General features: G+C 48.9%; 2 protein-coding genes across 7 annotated transcripts in view; one reads left to right on the plus strand and one right to left on the minus strand.

Moving 5' to 3' along the window:
- The window catches only part of LOC142047641 (zinc finger protein 547-like), a 206,375-nt gene that overhangs the window by 7,232 nt on the left and 176,140 nt on the right, over nt 1-23,003 (minus strand). The window lies entirely within an intron of this gene.
- Nucleotides 18,338-23,003, plus strand: part of LOC116825573 (uncharacterized) — a 51,182-nt gene continuing 46,516 nt past the window's right edge. For 3 of the 6 annotated variants that reach the window (XM_075071583.1, XM_075071586.1, XM_075071584.1), the window contains exons 1-2: nt 18,338-18,421; nt 18,970-19,096. In XM_075071583.1, the coding sequence (XP_074927684.1) occupies nt 18,398-18,421; nt 18,970-19,096 (151 nt within the window). In that variant the 5' untranslated portion in view covers nt 18,338-18,397. The remainder of the gene's footprint in view (nt 18,422-18,969; nt 19,097-23,003) is intronic. The other 3 variants (XM_075071587.1, XM_075071585.1, XM_075071582.1) reach the window with 3 other exon arrangements.

Genomic DNA, 23,003 nt, shown 5'->3' on the forward strand with positions numbered 1-23,003 from the left:
TACAGATAGAAAAACAATATAGGCTTTTATGTTGTTTTGTTTGTATTTACATGTGTGTAGCTGCTGAAATGTTTAAATTGTATTTCTTTTTGAATAAGGCTGTTTATTCATATTTTTCTTTTAAGTATTGACTCTGTGTATTGTCAACCTGATACAGAGACTATGTTTATGTGTTTTTCTTTCTTTTTATATAAAGCTTTCTTTTTAAGACCTGTTTGAGTTTTCCCTGGGTAGGCTAAGGAACGAAGGGAAGGGAAATTCTCTTTGTGTTAGATTTACGAAGGGTGAATCTCTGCAGCCTCAGGGGAAGAAGGGGGGAGGGGGAAGGTGAATTGTCCTCTCTGTTTTGAAAGTCAAGGAGTTAAGTACAGTAATCTCCTAGTGTACCCAGGGCGGGAAAAATCTGGGGGGAGGTAAAAAGCAGGAAGGGAAGTGGGTTATTTCCCTTGGTTGTGAGACTCAGGGTATCTGAGTCTTGGGGTCCCCCAGGGAAGGTTTTGGGGGGACCAGAGCAAGGCAGGCGCTGTAATTCCTGTCTGGTGGCAGGGAGATCAGATCTAAGCTGGTAATTAAGCTTAGAGGGTTCATGCTAGCTTCTCATTTTATGAACGCTAAGGTTCAAATCTGAGTAGGAAGCTACAACACTCTTATATAAGCACTTATTACCCCTACCCTCGTCCCGATTTTTCACACTTGCTGTCTGGTCACTCTACTCAGACCAGAGCTGCCAGCTCTTAAGATGGTTAAAGAAAACAGTTTGACAGCATTCTGTCTGGCAAGAAATCACTTCTCAATAGTTGTGGTTGTGAAATCCTCATTTCTTTATTGTCCCCACTACTCTATTCCTTATCTATATGGTCTCTATGTGGTTCTTTGATTGTTTCTGTCTGTTGCATAATTAATTTTGCTGGGTGTAAATCAATTAAGGTGGTGGGGTATGATTGGTTAGAGGATTTTGTTACACTGTGTTAGGATTGGTTAGTAAAATTTTAATAAAATGATTGGTTAAGGTACAGCTAAGCCAGACTCAAGTTTCACTATATAAACTGGAGTCCAAAAGGAAGTTCTTTGGGAACCAACTTGAGGACACAGCTCAAGATCAGAGCCCCCAGACTGGAACACCCTGCCAGAGCTGGAGTTCCTCAGATGACCTGACCCAGACTGGCCAGCAGGAAAAGTTTTTGTCTGGTCTGTTGGGAGTGATGAGCATTATCTGCTTAGCGTGTGTGTTCTGACTGTTTTGGTCATTGCTAATTGTGGTAAACCCAGGACAAATAGCTACAAAAGGGAAGGGGGAGTAATTAGTCCCAGGGGGTTAAAAGGCCTCTCCCAATCCACTGAGGAGAGAGAACCACAGGGAAATAAGCTACAGCTGGAACAGGAGTTACCAGGGAACTAATTAGGTTCAGCTGGCTCCAACTGCTGGAGACCTTTTAAAACCCTCCCCTGCGGGGAAGGGGGGAGTGAGAGGACCAGGACCAGGACCAGGACCAGGACCAGGACCAGGACCAGGACCAGGACCAGGACCAGGACCAGGACGGCTGCACTCCCTTCCTCGGAGGGAAGGAAAAGAAGCACAAGGGATGGACTGGGGAAAGGAATAGCTGGACGCTGTTCTACCATTAAGGATTTGCTTTGCCCAAGCCTGTGTCTCCAAGGCTAAAAAGGACTGGGCCTGCTGAGGAAATGAAGGTACTTTGCCACATAATAAGTAAAGGATAAAGCTATTACTGTGTGTTAAAAGGGATATTTAATGGCCCACAACTGGGCAGAATGTTTACCGGTACAGTGAACAAATCAGATTCAGGATACTCAGTGAGAAAACCTTATACTGCTTGTGTAATTCTATCTAATGCACGTCTCCTTAGTGAGCTTCAATTCCCCAAGCATAAACCCTCAGTACTTATGCCCCATGCAGTATTCCAATTGGCAAGCAAAGCGGGTACAGCTACCAGTCTAGACAAGGATTTCTCTCTGTTCTTGTCTTCTTCTCTCAGGCACCTGGTCTATCAAGGATTTCCCCGAGGCAGAGACTTGGCTATCTTGGGAGCCTCTGTCTTACAGCATCACAGACCTCTTCAGATGTTAATTAGGGAACCCTTCTTCTTCTTCTTCTCCTTCTCCTCTTTAGCTAATTTGCTTTGCTTAACGTTTATACCTTTTGCTCTCAAAGGAGTCACATGTCCTGTGAGCATTTTATTGCTAATTTTCTCCTAATTAATATTTTGGAAGGGACTGCAGAAGGGGTATGGACCAGACTTCACCCCACGTTTATGCTTTCATCAGTCATTCACTCAAGCTCTCATTGTGATGTCTTCCAAAGGGGTCATTTTGCCCCTGGTCGCCTTGTGCCACGCTCACTGATCTTGTGTTTATACAGTTTCTTTACCTGATGAGCCAGCGTGTTGACTCACCAAGGAGGGTAATAGAACAGACACACAGAATAGAGAATTTCCACATTAACCATTCTATAGAATCATAGAAGATTAGCGTTGGAAGAGACCTCAGTCCAGTCAATCCCCTGCTCAAAGCACGACCAACACCAACTAAATCATCCCAGCCAAGGTGTTGTCAATCCAGGCCTTAACCTCTAAGGATGGAGATTCCACCACCTCCCTAGGTAACCATCCTATTGAAACCTAGTCCTCCCGCACTGCAACTTGAGACCATTGCTTCTTGTTCTGTCGTCTGCCACCACTGAGAACAGCTGAGCTCCATTCTCTTTGGAAACTCTCTTCAGGTAGTTGAAGGCTGCTATCAAATTCCACCCTCACTCTTCTCTTCTGCAGACTAAATAACCCCAGTTTCCCCCAGCTTCTCCTTGTAAGTCATGTCTCATCCCCCTAATCATTTTTGTTGCCCTCCACTGGACTCTTCAATTTGTCCATATCCCTTCTGTAGTGGGGGGACCAAAACTGGATGCAATACTCCAGATGTGGCCTCACCAATGCCAAGTAGAGGGAATAATCACTTCCCTCAATCTGCTGGCAGTGCTCCTACTAATACAGCCCAATATGCCATTGGCCGTCTTGGCAACAAGGGCACACTGCTGACTCGTATCCAGATTCGCGTCCACTGAAATCCCCAGGTCCTTTTCTGCAGAACTGCTGCTTAGCCAGTCAGTCGCCAGCCTGTAGCGGTGCATGGGATTCTTCCTTCCTAAATGCAGGACTCTACACTTGTCTTTGTTGAACCTCATCAGATTTCTTTTGGCCCAATCCTCCAATTTGTCTAGGTCACTCTGGATCCTGTCCCTACCCTCTAGTGTATCTACCTCTCCCCCCAGTTAAGCTTGATGCTAAGGAGGCCGTGCTCCCAGAATCATCTAGCAAATTCAAACATGTCAAGCCATACTACATTCATTCATAACAGCAGTAATTCAGAATAATTCAGGACCATCCCAGCAACCCCCCACTCAATATCCAATTATACCAATATGCCGTTCATTAGATAATGTGTATCCTGTTTTCCTTATTACTTTAAAATTTATTTTAAAGCATCCTTTTACAATCTTAATCTGTAACACTTGTCGTTTTTTATATTGCTTACACATTTGGTGCCCAAGACAGAAGCATAGCAGAAATGATGCAGTTGTTTCCCAAATCCACAATAACATTGCCCATCCTATACCATTCCATTCTGTCACTTGACATACAATATCATACCAGAGATCTTATTTTTCTACAACTTTTTCAACAATTTTATATTTTACAGTTATTGCAAGTCTGGGTGATTTGATTTAATGTTCTTTAATTTGTCTATATTTCCATGTCCCAGTCTGTATCGTTCGATTCTCTTTCCTCCAAATATGGTGATAGATATCAATCTAGGGCGAGTTATAAAGGTTTCAGTCATGTAGGGGTGCCAGTGGTATTGCTTATGCTCCATTCCTCAGTCCATAGGGCAGGTTTGGTTATTGTTACATTGCCCTTTTTCTTCTGATGCTGTTAGAGGGCTGTCCCTCCACCTTCCCTCATTCTTGTCATGCAGACAGAAGCAGCCAAAGACCAGAAGTCCGAAATGCAGACAATGCAATGTTTATTGGGGTTAATTTCCTGCGAAAGCATGATTCCAATTTCCCTATCAACTTCCTGTTGACACCAGTTATATATAGTAGTTTTCTCAGCTATACTAACAATCATTTACTGAAATCTATCTAACCAATTATATCCCACTACCCAATTAATTACACCTAGGAAAATTAATTATACAGCAGACAGAAACAATTAGAGAACTGACCTGAAAGAGAGGTTCCAAAGAGGAGGATCTAGACTGTCCTCAGTGGTACCTGATGACAGAACAAGGAGCAAATGGCTTCAAGTTGCAGTGGGGAGGTTAAAGTTGGATATTAGGAAAACTTTTTACTCAGAGTGGTGAAGCACTAGAATGGATTATCTAGGGAGGTGGTTGAATCTCCTTCCTTAGAGGTTTTTCAAGGTCAGGCTTGACAAACCCTGGCTGGATAACTTAGTTGGGAATGCGGTCCTGCTTTGAGCAGGGGTTTGGACTAGATGACCTCCTGAGGTCCCTTCCAACCCTGATAGTCTATGACAGACAGTTAACCATAGAAAAGTGGGGGCCATAAAGAAAAACATACAGAAATGAGGGATCCACAACCATTGGTAAGTGACTTCTTGCCAGACAGAATGCTGTCAAACTAAGTTTTCTATGACCAATCTTTATCTGGTGGTGATAGGCCCTCTCAGGACAGGGCTGTATTCTAACAGCCCAATACCACCTTATTTCAATGTGGCTGCTTTGGAATGTGAGGATGTGACCATACGCTTCCCAGGTTTGGCTGCCCATTGCTTAGCTTCAGAACGGCCGGCTCAGGGTTTTGCCGCCCCAAGCAGGGCCCCTCCCAACCCCACCCACCCCCCCCCGCACACAGCTTATTGTCTCTGCCACTGCCACTTCAGTTTTTGGCAGAAATTCGACAGCTGGTCCTTCGCTCCAAGAGGGGGTGAGGACCCGCCACCAAAGAGCCAGATGTGCCGCCCCTCTCCGTTGGCCTCCCCAAGCACCTGCTTGCTGGGCTGGTGCCTGGAGTCGGCTCTGGCCTCAGACTATCCTAGTGAGAGAGAGCCCATACACAGGCAGACTGTGATTTTTGATTTTTTGTTTTATACCTGTATAACTAGCTAAGTGATAAAAATACACCTAAGTTCTTCAAGTATAGGCCTTTACAGGCAGGCCTGAATATCTGTATCTTAACAGATGCCGACATATGTTTTGATTTCGTACAGACCCCACCAACCATTTTTCATAGGAAGGTTACCTCATTTATTTGGCTACCACAGTTTATTAGTTTGTTTTCATCCCTCTCTGGGTATTTACCACAATCCATTTCCCTCTGATACTGTTTCATAGTACCTTGTTTTTTCCCCAGGCACTTGTATCTATTACTGGATATACTTCTTGTGCCTCTCTGTTGGCTATGCCAAAAAGAACAAGGCTGCACTGGTGTAAGATACATCTATGCACTTGCACCTTCAAGGTATCTTGGAACGACAGATTAATGTAAGATTAATAACTCAATGCCCAATCAAGTGTCTGGCCAATTATCTCTCTGACTTTGTTTCAAGATCTCTCCACTGTTCTCCCAAAATGTCCTGGACTTCTATACACACTTCTCCCCAAGAAAATCCTGAGCAAATATTTCTTGTCCCAAAACATTTTTCCTTAATTCATGTAATTCCGTTACAGAATATCCCATTTCTTGATCCATGATTTGCCCTTGTTCCCCAGTATGTGCTGATTGTACTAATTGTTCCAGAGTTTCTTTTACTCTGTCTCAAGTTGGAGAGACTCTATGCATTTCCTAATCCCATCTCAATATTAAATGTTTCCCCGATTGTCTCTTTTAACCATCCCTCTTCTTCCCACATCCTAAAACCAACATGGTTTTTTTGCAATTCATGTAGAACAATTTGGATAATGACTGTCTGTCATCCAATCCTTAAGGACTAAACTTACAAAAAAAATTAAATCTATATCTGTTGTGTGCGTATATATCTATGGCTGTGATCATAATTTGAATTAACTATTCCATACATTCAGGGGAATGGTTAGTTACACTGATGCTCTTGTGTCGATTTGGTTACACTAAGCCATGTTTTTCTTTCTCTGTGTTGTGGATTACCCCCATATGAGTTATGGTATTTTAAAGCGCACTTCTGTCCTTCAGGGCACTTTTGTCTGAACACTTCCCATCCCTTGAATTGGGTAGTATGACGAAGTCCTTTTACCATTACCCACTCACTTCCTGGCTCCCATTTAAATACAGATTCATTACCATGCCCCAGTGAAGGTTTTATGTACACCAATCACACTTTCACTGACACATCTCCACACTTTTGGTGGTGGTCTACAATTTCACAGCTGGTCTTATACCTCTGGCTGGAATTTTTGTTCCATTTTCAAACCAACCCCCTCGAATTATACATTCTTGAGGTGCTGTCCCCAGATGGGGGTTGGTCTGTCTGAGGGGTTTCTCCATATGGTATATTTGGTTTCACAATTCCCAGTTCTGGTATCAATTAGTTGGGACTTGTGGGTCCCCATTTCATGGATACAATTTCTTACATGTGAGGTCCATAAACATCTTTTACTACTTGGGTTATATTCTCTCTGAACTACTAATGTGTGTTTTCTGAAGTCCCTTGCCACCCTTTTAACATTTTAGAAATCGATTCTTGAACGAAGCATGTTTCTGTTTGGGTTCAATACATGAAATATTCACAGCCTTTGAGTATCTTTCTTAGCTTAGAATCATAGAATATCAAGGTTGGAAGGGACCTCAGGAGATCATCTAGTCCAACCCCCTGCTTAAAACAGGACCAATCCCCAGACAGATTTTTACCCCAGTTCCCTAAATGGCTCCCTCAAGGATTGAACTCACAACCGTGGGTTTAAGCAGGCCAATGCTCAAACTACTGAGCTATCCCTCCCCTCTTTAAGGGGATTAATAGAGTCTATTACTATACAGGGCCAGACTTCCCTGTCTCCCACATCCAATTCTTCCTCCTTATTATACCCTTTACCTGGCTTAGCAACTTGATATCCCTTATTGAGTTATGGAGAGTGTGACGCCTCAGCACCCTCTTATTTACTTCTGTTATATAATTAGGATGTGTTTTGCACAAGGTATGCCTTGTGAGGTAGCATTCTACAAGTCTTGATCTGCTAGACATTTAATATCTCATTGGATTGTATGTGCTATCGTCGTGTGTGAAGTTATAACATTTGGCACTGTGTGTGTTACTGAAACATTGTTGTGAGGTTGCAAACACCCATCAGCAGCCTTTCAGGTACAACAGTAAAAAGACCGAACAATGTTAACGGCTTATTGAGGAAATGCACAAACCACAAGGATTACCCCAGGAACTGTGGACAATAGAAACCTCAGAGATAGCAGCACACAATAGGAACTGCTTGACCCAAGTCACAGCCAAGAACTTTCCAGCAAGTGAGGAGAAGATCCAAAAGGGGGGAAATTACATCATGAGGGTACCTCTCTCCCTACAACAACACACCTGGAAACACCTGAAGAAAAAGACTAAACTGTGAGAAGTGATGGTCCCAGGCTACAGAGTGGTAGCCATGTTAGTCTGTATCTGCAAAAACAATGAGGAGTCCTTGTGGCACCTTTGACTAAAAAAATTATTTGGGCATAAGCTTTCGTGGGCTAAAACCCACTTCATCAGATGCGTGGAGTGGAAAATACAGAGGCAGGTATAAAAACACAGCACATGAAAAGATGGGAGTGGCCTTATCAACATGGGGATCGGTGCTAACAGGACAATTAAATTAAGGTGGCTATTCTCAACAGTTGACAAGAAGGGGTGAATACCAAGGGAGGAAAATGCACAGGCTAGAGATTTCTAGCCTGTACATAAAAACTTGGGAAACCCGAACTACAAAGTCAAGGCAGCATGTGCCTTAAGAATCTGCCTGCCTGTTTATCACACAGGGTGAGAATTTGCTAATATATCTTACCTATTTAACATGTAAAGTTGCAGTTTGGTTTATTTATCAAGTAATCTGCTTTGATCTAGGGCCAACCTGGGGGGGACAAGTGGGGCAATTTGCCCTAGCTCCACTAGCCCTGGCCTGGTGGTGGTCTGGGTCTTTGGCAGTGGGGGGGCCATTCAGTGCTGCCAAAGGGTGAGTACAAGCGCCCAGCTCCCCCGTTTTGCCCCAGGCCCCCTGAATCCTCTGGGCGGCCATGCTGTGATCTGTTTGCTGCTACCCAGAATCACTCAAAATCTCTCCTTTATAGTCAGCAAAGTCAGTTTTGTTTTGTTTTGTCTAAAACCAGTGTGTAAATTCATAACAGGGGCGGGGAGAAGCTGTTGCGTATCTTCCTCCACACAGAGGGAGCGGGTGAACTTCATGATAATTTTATTCCCCAGAGGGGGCTGTGCACTTGAATAGCTGGGAAGTCCCCCACGCAGAGCTGATCTCAGCATCTGTATGAAGCTTCAGCTGGGTGCGTCTCAATCTGCATGTGTGCTGGTAAAGTGCAGTCCGAAGCCTGGGGAAGGCTTGCCACTGTGCACAGAAATACCGTGGAAAAGGGAATCCAGACTAGGGAATTAGGAAGGCTCAGTGGTATCCCAGTTCCAAGTGGCATCTTGGGGGAAACTTGTGACAGAGTTTTCAGATTTCTGTACTGGAGAATCGGCTGTCTAGATAGAAATGTCTTTATCTCCTTTAACGTTGCTTTTTTCCAGCCTTCCTTTTTCTCTCTGATCCTAGTGAAATAAACGCTGCTAAAGTAAGCATTACCGGGGGAACAAGGGGTTGCTTCCAAGGTGTTGCCCACAGTAACGTTTACTTTGGCTAGGACTTTGATCAAATCTGCACTGTTATCTATCCCAAGACTGGAATTTAGACTTTCCAAAAGCTCTTTCAAAACTTTTCCTCAGAGAATTAACCCTAGAGGCTACTTTCAGGTTGGGGATTTTTCTTTCATATTTAAGTACATAAGAAGCCTGCTACATAACCAGTGATCAAAGAAACCTTAACACCTTGGAACACTTGATAAGGTCATTGCAGAAAAACTAAATGAATTCTTTGCATCCATCTTTACAAGTGGAAAAACCACAGTGAAAACCAATTTACTAGAATTTTTGAGGGGGTTAACAAGCATTATGTACGGGGAGATTTTGGCAAACCAGTAAAGTGCCTGAAACCACTATGACTTATTGCTAAAAGCAGCCTGGTCAGCAGGCGTAGCTTAACCAAGGGAGGAGGAGAGGGGGTTTTGGGAGCCGCAGAAAGGGCAGCTTGACCCCACACCCTTCCTGATAAGAATTTTGTTTGAAGTTGCTGATACATGCATTTGAGAAGAGCAAGATGTGCCCCAAGAATGTCTATTGGGGCCTCAGGCTGCAAACTCTGGAAAAACCCACACCTGGTTAATCAATCAGAAGGAACCTCTTGCTTGACCATTGAAACTGTTTACTTAAGTTTTCTTTAAGGGACATGTTATTCTATTACTAAAGTATAAATAAGGGGGGAAAGTTTGAGGTAGTTGGACTCCTTTTGGATTCACCCTCTGGATACATCTTGCAGTCCCCACCGGCAGACAGAAGATTTGGCCACCGGAAGCCTGCTGCTGTGTCACTCGAGTCACATTCAGCTTTGGTAATTATCCAGGGTTGGGGGTGTTTTACTAACCTGTTGCGGACGGATGTGTGTGAGTACTTGAGACAAAAGTTTAGCTTTAAGTGAAAGCACTCTTGTGTTGTCCTGTTTGTGCCAGCCATCTATCAGTCAGACAGCCGTGTCTCCCCTGATTTATTTTCTGACTCCTCCTCGCACGGAGTAAAAGTTACCAAGGGCTTTGAGTTGAAAGAACCCCAGGTGACATAGACAAGATGATCCTGTGAATACAGTGTACTTAGGTTTTCAGAAAGCCTTTGAACCTTTACTAAAGGTTTTTAAACAAAGTAAGCTGTCATAGGATAAGAGAGAGGGTCCTTTTGTGGATGAATAATGGTTAAAAGATAGGAAACAAAGAATAGGAATAAACAGTCCATTTTCAGAATGGGGAGAGGTAAATAGTGATGTCCCTAAGGGGTCTGTACTGGGCCAAGTACTGTTAAACATTTATTAATAATCTGGGGGAGGGAAGGAGGGAGCGGGAGACTTAAAGTAACAATGTGCTCACTGTCTCACACTTCCCTAACACACACACACAGAGTCCATCTCTGACATGGCCCCACAATACGCCAATATTTTTATGGCTGACCTGGAACAACGCTTCCTCAGCTCTCGTCTACTCACGCCCCTTCTCTACCTACGCTACATTGATGACATCTTCATCATCTGGACCCATGGGAAGGAGACTCTAGAAAAATTCACCACGATTTCAACAACTTCCACCCCACCATCAACTCAGCCTGGACCAATCTACACAGGAGATCCACTTTCTAGACACCACGGTGCAAATAAGTGATGGCACATTAACACCACTCTATATCAAAAACCTACCGACCGCTTACGCCTACCTCATTCATGCTTCCAGCTTCCATCCTGGGCACATCACACGATCCATTGTCTACAGCCAAGCACTGAGGTACACAACCGCATCTGCTCTAACCCTCAGACAGAGACCAACACCTACAAAATCTCCACAAGCATTCTCAAAACTACAATACCGCACGAGGAAATTAGGAAACAGATCAACAGAGCCAGACGTGTACCCAGAAGCCTCCTACTGCAAGACACAACCCAAGAAAGAAACCAACAGGACTCCACTGGCCATCACTTACAGCCCCAGCTAAAAAACCCCTCCAACGCATCATCAGGGATCTACAAACCCATCCTGGACAATGATCCCACACTTTCACGGATCTTGGGTGTGCAGGCCAATCCTTCCCACAGACAACCTGCAACCTGAAACGTATTCTCACCAGCCAACTGCACACGGTACCATAGTAACTCTAGCTCAGAACCAATCCATGCAACAAACCTCGATGCCAACTTGGCTGCCCACATATCATACACCAGCGACACCATCATAGGACCTAACCAGATCAGCCATACCATCACTGGTTCATTCACCTGCACGTCCACCAATGTAATATAACGCATCATATGCCAGCAATGCCCCTCTGTATGTACATCGGCCAAACATGGACAATCACTACGGAAAAGGATAAATGGACACAAATCAGATATCAGGAATGGCAATATACAAAACCTGTGGAGAGCACTTCAAACCTCCCTGGCCACACTATTTTTAGCAGACCTTAAGGTGGCTATCCTGCAGCAAAAAAACTTCAGGACCAACTTCAAAGAGAAACTGCTGAGCTTCAGTTCATTGCAAATTGACACTATCAGCTCTGGACTCAACAAAGACTGTGAATGGCTTGCCAATTTACAGAACCAGTTTCTCCTCCCTTGGTTTTCACACCTCTACTGCTAGAACACAGGGTCCCTCACCCTCCCTGACATGAACTAACCTCGTTATCTCTAGCTTGCTTGCTAGCATATATATACCTGCCCCTGGATATTTCCACTACCTGCGTTCTGACGAAGTGGGTATTCACCCACGAAAACTCACGCTCCAAAACGTCTGTTAGTCTATAAGGTGCCACAGGATTCTCTGCTGCTTTTACAGATCCAGACTAACACGGCTACCCCTCTGATACATCTCTGACACATACACTCTGAAGTGTGCCCTCCCTCCACCCCATTGTTGATTCTCCAGTGTGCTCTTTCTGTTGGTCCTGTAAGCCAATGGCTCTCAACCTTTCATCACTACTGTCCCCTTTTCAGGAGGCAGATTTGTCTTGCCTACCTCCAAGTTTCACCTCACTTAAAAACAACTTGCTTATAAAATCAGACATCAAAATACAAAAGTGTCACAGCCACACTACTACTGGAAAAATTGCTTCCTTTCCCATTTTTACCATATATTATAAAAGAAATCAATTGGAATTAGGGATGTCAAGCGATTAAAAAAAATTAATCGCGATTAATCACACAATTAATCGCACTGTTAATAATAGAATGACATTTATTTAAATATTGTGGATGTTGTCTGCATTTTCAAATACATTGATTTGAATTACAACACAGAATACAAAGTGTAATCAAAAATAAATACAACATGAGCACTGTACAAGTATTTGCACTGTAAAAAAACAAGAGAAATAGTTTTTTTCAATTCACCTAATACAAATACTGTAGTGCAATCTCTTTATCATGAAAGTTGAATTTACAAATGTAGAATTACGTAAACAAACAAACCCTGCATTCAAGATAATGCTGCCTTCTTCTTGTTTACAATGTCACCTGAAAGTGACAACAGGTGTTCACATGGTGTGTCTGGCGTTGCAAGATATTTACCTGCCAGATGCGCTAAAGATTCATATGTCCCTTTATGCATCAATCACTATTACTTAATCTCCCATGGGCTGTTATACCTGCTGCCTATGCTCAGACCAGAGCTGCCAATTCTTCAGCTTTTCAGACCCTTCTAGGAGTCTGTGGGGAAATTTTTTCATCTGCCAGGGAAATCCCCTCTGGCTGGCATTTCCCATTTGCCTGCCTCCTGCAGAAGGAGACTCAATCTGCCTGAGGAGGCTTTTTTTTGAGCTTCTCCCACAGACATAGCTGCCATCACTCATTGGGGGTGAATTAATTAGCTCTCCTGCCGGTGGCCACCCGCTCCCATTATGTGCAGGGCATGGGAAGCCAGCCCACACCATGCTGGGGGTTGGTACAGCCACACCTGGGGAGGGGGAAGGGGGCTGAAGAGGGGTGGGGGGGGTAGATAAAATGGGATTGAGGGGGGGACCAGGGATGTGTGATGGGCAGGAGGGGGATGCCGGGGCCAGGATGGGATGGGGGCAGGGGGTATACTGAAGGGATGATAGGGCAGATAAGGGGGAACAGGAATGTATGAGTGGGCAGGAGGGAGTGAAGAGGATGGGGTGCTGAAGGGAGGATGGGGCAATGCGGGGGAATGAGGGGAGACTTATGAGGCGGATGGGAACAGGGCTGCAATAGAGAGAAACTCTGAGTGTTAGGCTGGGCTGGAGGCAGAGCAGCAGCAGCACTGTGGGAGGGGAACCGGGGCTGGAGCAGTCCGGAGCCAGGTGTGGTGAGCAGCTGGGGAGAGTGGGGGGGAACCTGGGCAGAGGGCCTGGTGCAGGGAGACACCACCAGCCAAGAGACCTTGCAGGTGACACTTGGGGAGGGACTCATAACCCCGACACGGGGGCAGGGGGATGCTAGAAACAGGGCCGGCTCCAGGCACCAGCATTCCAAGCAGGTGCTTGGGGCAGCAATCTACAAGGGGCGGCAGTCTGTGTGTGTTTGCCCCAAGCAGGGCGCCGAATTGCCGCTGTGGATGGCAGAGGCAGTCTGTGTGCCGTTAGGGCAGCACACGTGTTTCCGCGGCGGTGGCAATTCAGCAGCAGCTTCTGTCTTCAGTCCGTGGCAGCAATTCAGCGTGCTGCTTGGGGCAGCAAAAACACTGAAGCCGGCCCTGGCTGGAAAGAGGGGTTCTGCCACCTAGAGCCTGAGGGCATGTGGCCTATGCTAGAGCACATGTCCGACTTGCATCATCCCTGCAGCACAGCCATGGACTGGGAGGGTGGCCTGAGGCGTGTGAGGAACAGACTGTGAACTGCCCTGACATTCCAGAGATGGCAGTTTGTGGTTCCCCAGAGCCCACAAACCAGGGTGACTGGTTTTCCTTTAACCTTTCCCTTTTTTCCCTTAATTTTTTTTTATTAGTTGCTGTTTAATAAATTGTATTTGCTCTAAACCCTATGCAATGGTCAGGGAAGAGGTCAGGGAAGCATCCAGTTTGGAGTGAGAACCTTGGATTTGGGATACCCTAGCCCCTATCCTGAGTGACAAGATTGGGGGTTGAGTCCCCAGCAATCCTGGGCCCAGCGTGGTTGGCTTTCGAGGACTCTGCCACACAGTGGAAAGGAGGCCCTCGAGGTCAGGCAGGTCTCTGGGTAAAGGGAGTGGGAGTGAGGACTCTGATCCTTTCACTAGCCAATTCCACTGGGGATGTGTACAAGCCAGGAAAGTTCCTCACAATAGTGGGACCCTTCCCCCACTTATGCATATTTGTTGCATATTCTCCTAAAGGTAATTAAGTATTTTAGGAAAAAGTGTCAGAGTGACTCTGGGGGAAGAGGTGGGGCAGGAGAGTTTCCAGAACTCCTGCTGCAGTGTCTAGATTTTATATTACCAGGTTGGTCACCCAGTTAGCTAGCTGAGAGGCTGTGAAAAAGGTAAACAAACATACAAATATGACTTTTCACAGCAGCAGACTTACTAGCTAGCAATAAATAAATGTTGATATGGGTATGGGGACAGCGGGCCCCTTACTGAAACTTAGCCGGGGGTGGGGGATTAGGCTGGCTCTCTCCTAGTCCCAAAAGAAAGGGGAAAGGCCAATAAGAAATTAGGAACCAGAGACTGACAACGGGCAGGGGCCAATGCTCCAGGTCAGCCTGATTTGCAGAGCAGGCAGGACCATGAGGAAGTCAGGAGCCTGGTGTCCTGTCCTCTGTGTGAGCTGGAGCTGGCTGGGTCAGAGCAGGGCGGGAACTGCTAAGGAGAGAGCAGAGCAGTGCTGGGAGCAGAGCAGCAGCAGCAGCCAAACCCAGAGAGGTGCAGCCCAGAAAGCTGAGCTGGAGGCAGAGCAGCTGCAGTGCTAAAGCAGAGGGGAGCTGCGGCTGGAGCAGCCTGGAGCCGGGTGTGGTGAGCAGCTGGGGTGAGCAAAGGAGATGTGAGCAGAGAGCCCTGTGCAGGAAGATGCCCCCAGCCAAGAGGCCTTGCAGGCTGGACTGGGAGGGGGATCTTAACTCTGATGGGGGTGGGGGGACACTGGGAAGAAGGGTCCTGTCACCTAGAGCCTGAGGGTGAGGCCACTGCCAAAGCACATGTCCGACCGCAGCATCCCTGCAGCACACCCAGAGCCTGGGAGGGAGGCCTGGGAGGCGTGAGGAACAGACTGTGAACTGCCCTGACATTCCAGAGACGCCTGTTTGTGGTTCATCCCGCAGCGCAGGGTGACATGTTTTCCTTTCACCTTTCCCATTTTGTCCTGATTTTTTAAAATGAGTTGCTGTTTAATAAATCACATTTGTTCTGAACTACATGCAATGGTCAGGGAAGCGGGAGAGCAGAGAAAGTACCCCAGAGTGGGGACAGCCTAGACCCTATCCTGAGTGATCACAAGGTTCGGTGTCGAGTCCCTCAGGAATCCCGGGCCTAGCCTTGTCGGGGTTACAAGGACTCTGCTACACAGGAATGTGGAAGGGGAGTCCCGGAGGGCAGGCAGGGCTGTGGGTATAAGGAGTGGGAGCGAGGACCCAGATCCTTCTGCTATTCCAGTCCACGGGGGCAGTGTATAAACCAGGAAAGTTTCCCACTGTTCCCCCGCTTACCTCTGTGCATATTTATTGTTTTTTTCCTAAAGGTAATTACGTATTTTAGGAAAAACCATCAGAGTGGCCACCCCAAGAGCTGCTGGTCGCACTCTTGAGGCCATCAAAAATTTGGTCATGAGACTCCCTGGGCTAGATGATCACGATGGGCCCTTCTGACCTTAAAGTCTAACCGAAGCCAGACACAGAGAGGCGAAGCGCAGTGCGGGGATATCGCTAGGACCCAGGAGCAGCTGGGTGGGAGCGATACGGGGTCGCTCATTCCCCGGCAGTAGGAAGGGAATCGCAGACGCTGCAGTGACCTTTGGACCCAGGCTCCTGGCGAGATCCCCGAGCCCCGGCGGCTGGTGCTGGGAGCCCGGAGCCCTGGCTGCAGCCGGGAGCGGGGAATCTCCAGCAGGGCCCTTCCCGCTGCTCCCCAGGAGCCTCTCCCAGGCCAGGGCAGAGCCCCCAGCCCGGCCCGGCCCCTGCCCCGGGGGTCAAGGCCCCCGTCGGAGTGGTAAGGATGAGAGAACCCGCCCCCCCCCCGGGCTGCAGGGGGAGGTTTGGCCCCAGGCTGCTCCCAGCGGAGCTGGCTGCGATTCCCGCCCGGGGCCCGGGAAAGCTGCCGCCAGCCCCGGTGTGTGCGGGGCGGGGGGAGCCAGCCCGGGCCGTGCTGGGGGTGGGACAGACACACGTGAGCGGGGGGGATAGGTCTGGAGAGGGACCGTGGGTGGGAGGCCAGTAGGAGACTTATAGGTGGGAAGGGCTGTGTGAGGGGGCAGGAGGAGAGTGAAGGGGGATGCGGGGGGCAGGATGGGATGGGGGCAGGGGGGTGCTGAAGGGAGGATGTGGCGATGCAGGGCAATCGGAAGACTTATGGGGCGGATGGGAACAGGGCTGCAATAGAGGGAAACTCAGTGGGGGGGTCACTGCGATGGAAAAGGGGGATGTGGGGAGCGGAGGCTGGGGAGAGACTGAGAGCAAGAGCAGACGGAGAGGGGGAGATACAAGAGCAGTTCCCCCACCCCATAGGGCAGGAGAGGGTGAGGGGCTGCCCCACCCAGCAGCCAGAGGGGAATTCCTTTAGCACAAATAGCTTTGGAAGAGGAGGCTTCCACCTAAGGGCTCTAAAGCTACAAGGCAAATATCCAGACACCCGCCCCCACCCCCCTGCCACACACACACACACCTTGCTCCCAATTTATGATTTTCAGACACACTGGTGGTTTTGGGGTCTGTTTCCGGAGTATTCAGGGCTGCCCAGGGCCCTGGTCTGATTTCTGGGCAGGATTCAAATCTCAGCCACACCGGTGTCAGACCGGAGTCACTGCTGGCTCTGGCAGGGGGTGAGTGCGGATGGGCCAATGGGCTCAGCCTCTGCCTGCCTGTCCCTGGGGGCTGCAGGGGCAGGACAGGGAGGCTCAGGCACTAGCTGCTGATAGTAGAGGACTCCTGTTCTGGCTGAGGGAGAGGAGGAGGCTGGTGCTTGTCTCTCTCTGCTCCTGATATTAGAGTCCTTGAGTTGAGCTGTCTGGGTCAGGTGCTGCTGCCTCCTCTGCCTGAGAGCCCAGACTGTGAAACTGCTGCTCCCCAGCTGAGTCTGTGCCAGGGACAAACCTTCATTAAAGTCCCCCGCTGCCATGCCCAGCCTAGGTGAACATTTTCTCCAGTGGCTGGAATCAGCCCCCTGGGGCAGCCCTGGGCTCTGCCCACACCCAGGGCCGGTGCAAGGACGTTTCACGCCCTAGGCGAAACTTCCACCTTGCGCCCTCTCTCGTCCTGGAGCCCTCGCCCTGAGGCGCCCCCCTCCACAACAGCTCCCCCCCCCTCCGTCCTGACCCCCCCACAGCAGCTCCCAACCCTCTCTTCTGCTCACCGCTGCTCTGTCTCCACCCTGAGCACGGTGTGGCTGCTTCACTTCTCCCGCCTCCCAGGCTTGCGGCACCAATCAGCTTAGGCGCCACAAGCCTGGGAGGCTCAGGGAGGAGGCGGGGCAGGGATGAGCTGAGGCAGGGAGTACCCCTGTGTGGCACCCCCCACCCTTACTTGCTGCAGGCGGCCCTCCCCGCGCTCCCCTCCCCAGCTCCCTCTGCCTAAATGCTGGCGGTGATCGGGGCGGCCAAAGATCCGGCTGCTGCAGTCGCTGCCGAAGAAAATGCCGCCCCCCACCCCCAAATCCTAGCGCAGTGGTCGCCCAATAGGTTGCACCGGCCCTGCCCACACCAGCCCTTGAGCTGCAGGGGACTGGGAGAGACCTGGGAGAAAGGGCTGAGGCCAGGCAAGTGACCTGCTGGTGAGTTTGTACCGGAGGGGGAGGAGCTCCCTGTGGGTCCTGGAGGTCCTGCCCTCAGTGACACAGCCAGGCTCACACTGGAGAGCAAACGCTCATGGGAACGGGACAGTCCCCAGTTCTCCCAGGCAGAGGGGAGAGGGAAGGAGACAGGAAGGGGAAGGGTGAGACCGAAAGGGGCAGCAGGAGCAAGAAGTGGGAAAGGAGGTTCCCAGCTCCCAGCCCTGCCCAGATCCATTCCCTTCACCCCCTGGGCTGACTGACTCTCCTGGGAAGAAGGGGAGGAGCTGACAGAGGAAAAATCAGTTCCTACCTCTGCCTAGCCCCCATGCTGCTGGGGGGACATGCTGCCCTCTGGGCCAATGTCAGGGAGAATCCCCCAAAGTGTTTCCTTTGATTCTGTTCCTTTCTAACCTTTGTCTTAGTGACTCTGTCCCTGGGAGGGTTTAAAAGTGTCTCAGGGGGTGCAGTGCTGGTGGGAGGGGCTGGGTCTGTGTTGTGATAAAGTGACTGAGGGTTTTCCGAGCATGGCAGAGTCCAGAGCGTCTGTCTGCAGGGAGAGAGCCTTGGGAAATCGGTGTGTGAACTGGTCTCAAGCCTCTTCTGAAACCTCCCCTCTTGCCCTGACAGGCTGAGGAATCACGCCCACGTGTTGCTCCAGATCCTCCCATCTTCCGGGGGACAGGGAAGGGAAATGGCTGTGATGGAGCCAGCTCAGGTAGGGGATTTTGAGGGAGCTGCAGGGGGTTTGTTGTGGAGAATCAGGGGCAGGAAGCACCGAGGGGGAGGCAGGGAGGGAACAGGATGTGATAAACCTGCTGGGACACATTCAATTTGAAGCCTGATTTTCTGAACAGAACCATTTGCAGATGCTGGAAACATCCCTCCATTTCTGAACCAGGAAACAGCCCCCTGGGCAGGGCTGGGAAAACTGACCAGACTCCCAGTGCTGGAGCCTGAACTTACTGGGCAGAGGCTGCTGTGAAATACACAGGGAAGCTGTCAGAATTATTGTCCTTGTCCCCGGCTCAGAGCTCTGCTTCCTGCATCAGCCTGTGGCTGGCAGGAGGGTTGGAAATGTGAAGATCCTGCCCTGCTCCGTGTGCTGGGGGGACAAGGAGCTCTCACCTTCTCCCACCCCCTGAAGCCGCCTGGCTGCTCTGAGCAGAGTGGGGGTGGGATTCTGCTTTTATGGGCCTCCTCCACCATGAATAGCGGGATTGTGGCTGGGGTAGCAGACTCTGAGTGAGAGAACTGATGTTTCAGATGCTGGTGACCTTCGAGGAGGTGGCTGTGTATTTCACCCAGGAGCAGGGGGCCCTGCTGGACCCCACTCAGAGAACCCTCTACAGGGACGTCATGCAGGAGAACTATGAGACAGTGACCTCGCTAGGTAAGTGATACCTGTTCCCTTGATTATTAGAAGCTGTGGGATCTGCATATCTGACTCTGGTCAGATTCTTCCCTGGTGAGTTAGTTTGGAGGGTGAGGGTCACGTAATCCACAGCTCCAGTGTGAGAGACCCTTTATCTCCACACCCCATTCTAGGGAACAAGGGATACAGAAACCTAATGGACAGGCTCATTTATCCCCATCTCTCCAGCTTTCAAGGGGCCAGAAGCAGAGTATTGTCCTGCCTGTATTATTTCTTTTTCACACACTGTTCACCTTGCTCCATCCGTGGGGAGGGCTCCAGGTTCTGCAGGCTTGGAAGTAGGCAGGAGTTGAACACTCAAGCTGTGCGTGTGTCAGTGAGTCTCCAGAGCGCATCTACATTGAGACCTCCTAGTGAGGGAGTGACAACACCCCCATACCTTCCAGATGTATGCTGCTCCCAAGGGGTCTGAGCTGCTACAATCCCAGGTAGGGTCAGGTTAAACTCAGGGAATATTCCATGTGACAAATACTCTACCAAGACTCCATGCGCCCTGAGTTTGCCTGATTTCACCTCCTGAGCAGGATTCCCCATTCCCAAACCTGACCTGATCGACCAGCTGGAAAGAGAGGAAGAGCCGTGGGTCCCAGATCTCCAAGCCACCGAGGAAAGAGAGAGCCCAAGAAGCACTCGCGCAGGTGAGGAATGAGGAAAACAAATAAACATCTGGTGAGTGAAGGAAAAATCTGGGACTCCCAAAAACTTGCTTTGACCAAGAGCCCTCAGTTCTGCTCCATCTCACCTAGGTCATGGCTGCAGTCAGCAGGTGTCATAGCATCAAGACAAAGATCAATCACAGCTTCTCACCCATCCTGTTAGCTGTTGGGAATTTCCTCCCTTACTTTACTTCTCTGGGAGTGTTGGGGTGCGATGTGGAGGCAGAATCCAATGTCTCCGTCTCCCCAATAGTCACTGTGTTGTGTTTTCCCTCTTTGCTATTCCCCTTTCTGTCCTTTCTCCCTGACACAGGCAGTGACTCCTGTCTGGCTTCTCTCTCTCCTAGCAGGTGATAGGACGATGAGTGAGAACAAGGAGGAGAATCAGCAGCAGGAAGGTCCTGAGAAAGTGGAACTGCAGGAGACTTTTTTGAGCAGAACTGAAGGGAATTTTTCCCAGGGCTTGGAGCAGGGAAATGCCTGGGGAGATCGACACAGATCAGAGTTGCAGCTGGGAAACGATCCTGGGAAGAAACTGGATGAATCCACTGAACGTGACAGAGGATGGAAGGATCCCAAGGAAACCACAGTCCTGCAGATAAGACACAATGAAGAGAAACCTTACAAGTGCCTTGACTATGGGAAAAGATTTAATTTCAGTGCAAACCTTCTTACACATCAGAGAACCCACACAGGAGAGAAGCCTTATAAATGCTTGGACTCTGGAAAAATCTTAATTCAGAAATCACAACTTATTATACACCAGAGAGTGCACACAGGAGAGAGACCTTTTAAATGCTCTGAGTGTGGGAACAGTTTTAGTCAGAGTGCAACGCTTATTACACATCAGCGAACCCACACAGGAGAGAGACCATATAAATGCCTTGAGTGTGGGAAAGGTTTTAGTCAGAGTGCAACACTTATTGCACATGAGAGAACACACACTGGAGAGAGACCCTATGAATGCCATGAGTGTGGGAAAAGTTTTAGTCAGAGCTCAGCCCTTTTAACTCATGAGAGAACCCACACAGGAGAGAGACCCTATAAATGCCTTGAGTGTGGGAAAGGTTTTATTGCAAGTTCAGCCCTTACTAATCATAGGAGAATCCACACAGGAGAAAAACCCTATAAATGCCCTGAGTGTGGGACAAGTTTCAATTTGAAATCAACCCTTACTACACATCAGAAAACCCACACAGGAGAGAAACCGCATGAATGCTTGGACTGTGGGAAAGCTTTCCGTTTCAAATCAAACCTTAAAGCACATGAGAAAACTCACACAGGAGAGAAACCCTATAAATGCTTGGACTGTGGGAAAACTTTCTGTCTGCGCTCATACCTTATTAAACATGGGAGAATCCACACAGGAGAGAGACCTTATAAATGCCTTGAGTGTGCGGAAAGCTTCAGTAGGAGCTCAGCGCTTACCAGTCATCAGAGAATACACAAGCGTGAGATACCCCAGAAATAGCTTGACTACAGGAAAAGGTTCAATTTTACTTCACACATCAGTGATCCACACAACAAAGACACCTTGAATATGGGGGAAGGTTCATTTGGGGTCAGGCATCCTCAAATCGGCATAGGGAAGAAACCGCTGAGGTGTTCTCAATGTAGAAAATGCTCCAAGTGGAGCTAACACTATACTGGACATCAGAGACTCCTCTGCACAACAGAGAAATTCTCTCAGGGCCCTGACTGGGGCCGGCCATGGTGACATACCCATTTCTTCCTTCCCACACACATCAGGGGCATTTGGCTCCCAAGGATCCAGCTGCCCATCGCTGGGGTGAGGATCCAGCAGCAGCCGAGCATCAGCTGATCAGTGCCCCACTGACTCCCTGGTCTAAGCAAACCCCAGGCAAAGGAGGAGAAGCCCCCGTCAGCCCCTCCTCCCTGCTGCAGCCCTGGCTGCTGAGCTGATGGGCCAGAGGTGGGGGAAGGGAGAGAGAGAAACTCCTCCAGCTGCTCCCTCTGCCTGGCTGAAGTTCCCCCCTCTCCCTTCCCCTCCCAGCCGGGATCCCCCTGCCATGGAGATGAGGAGAAGGACACTTGGGCCAGGCCCCACCTTCACTCTAGACCAGGGGTAGGCAACCTATGACACGTGTGCTGAAGGCGGCACGTGAGCTGATTTTCAATGGCACTCACACTGGCCACTGGTCGGGGGGCTCTGCATTTTAATTTAATTTAAAATGAAGTTTCTTGAACATTAAAAAATCTTATTTACTTTACATACAACAATAGTTCAGTTATATATTATAGACTGATAGAAAGACATCCTCCAAAAACATTAAAATGTATGACTGGCACACAAACTGTTAAATTAAAGTGATTAAATGAAGACTCGGCACAGCACTTCTGAAAGGTTGCCGACCCCTGCTCTAGACCCCTGTCCTCACCCCCACATCTTCCACCAGCCCCTGCACTGGGCTCCCCCACTGACCTGCGGTTGTTCCATGCAAGGCAAGTGTCTGTGGGGGCTGGTAACTCCTCCCCTCCGCAAATCCCTCTGGGCTCTGGGGGATCAAAGGTTAAGTGACCAGGTCAATGGGCTGTGGTGAGGAAAATGGGGATTGAAAGGTTGGGGCTGGGGGAGCTGGGGCTATCGAGTGTTTGGGGATCATGGGATAAGAGGCGAGAGAGAGCACAGGGGTAGAGAGGTGCTGCCTCATCACTCTCCCCCTCTGCCCCTTCTCCCCCCACCCCTGCATTCAGAAAGCACCATTAGCAGAGACTGATTCCCACAGTGCCTTCTGTTGGCAGTCTGGATTTCCCATCTCTACTACAGCAGCATCAGCCTGTGAGAGGGAAGCAGTGTTGCCTAGTGGATAGAGCACTGGCCTGGGACTCAGGAGACCTGAGCTCTATTTTCAGTGCTGCCAGCAGCTTGCAGGGTGACCTGAGACATATGTGTGCCTTCCAGAGGGAATAAATGGGGAGTGATAATATCAGCCTCCTAGCGTCTGTCTAGGGCAGGAGAAGTGGTTGGGATTAGGTGGTGCGTCTCCTTTGTTCCTCCACCCCTTTTTCTAGTCTAGACTGACCCTGAGCAGTTTATTCCAATCCCCCGTTAGCAAAGTGATTGTTAGAGTCACTAAGTCCCCCCGTTGCAGTGAGATTGTCTCATTCCCAGACATACTCACATTGCTCCAGGTTCTGCTGAAAAGCATTTCATTTTTTGTGCTGTTTCTCCCTTATCCGCCAGCATT

This window comes from Chelonoidis abingdonii, chromosome 12 (assembly GCF_003597395.2).
Source record: "Chelonoidis abingdonii isolate Lonesome George chromosome 12, CheloAbing_2.0, whole genome shotgun sequence".
In the NCBI taxonomy this organism is placed as follows: domain Eukaryota; kingdom Metazoa; phylum Chordata; order Testudines; family Testudinidae; genus Chelonoidis; species Chelonoidis abingdonii.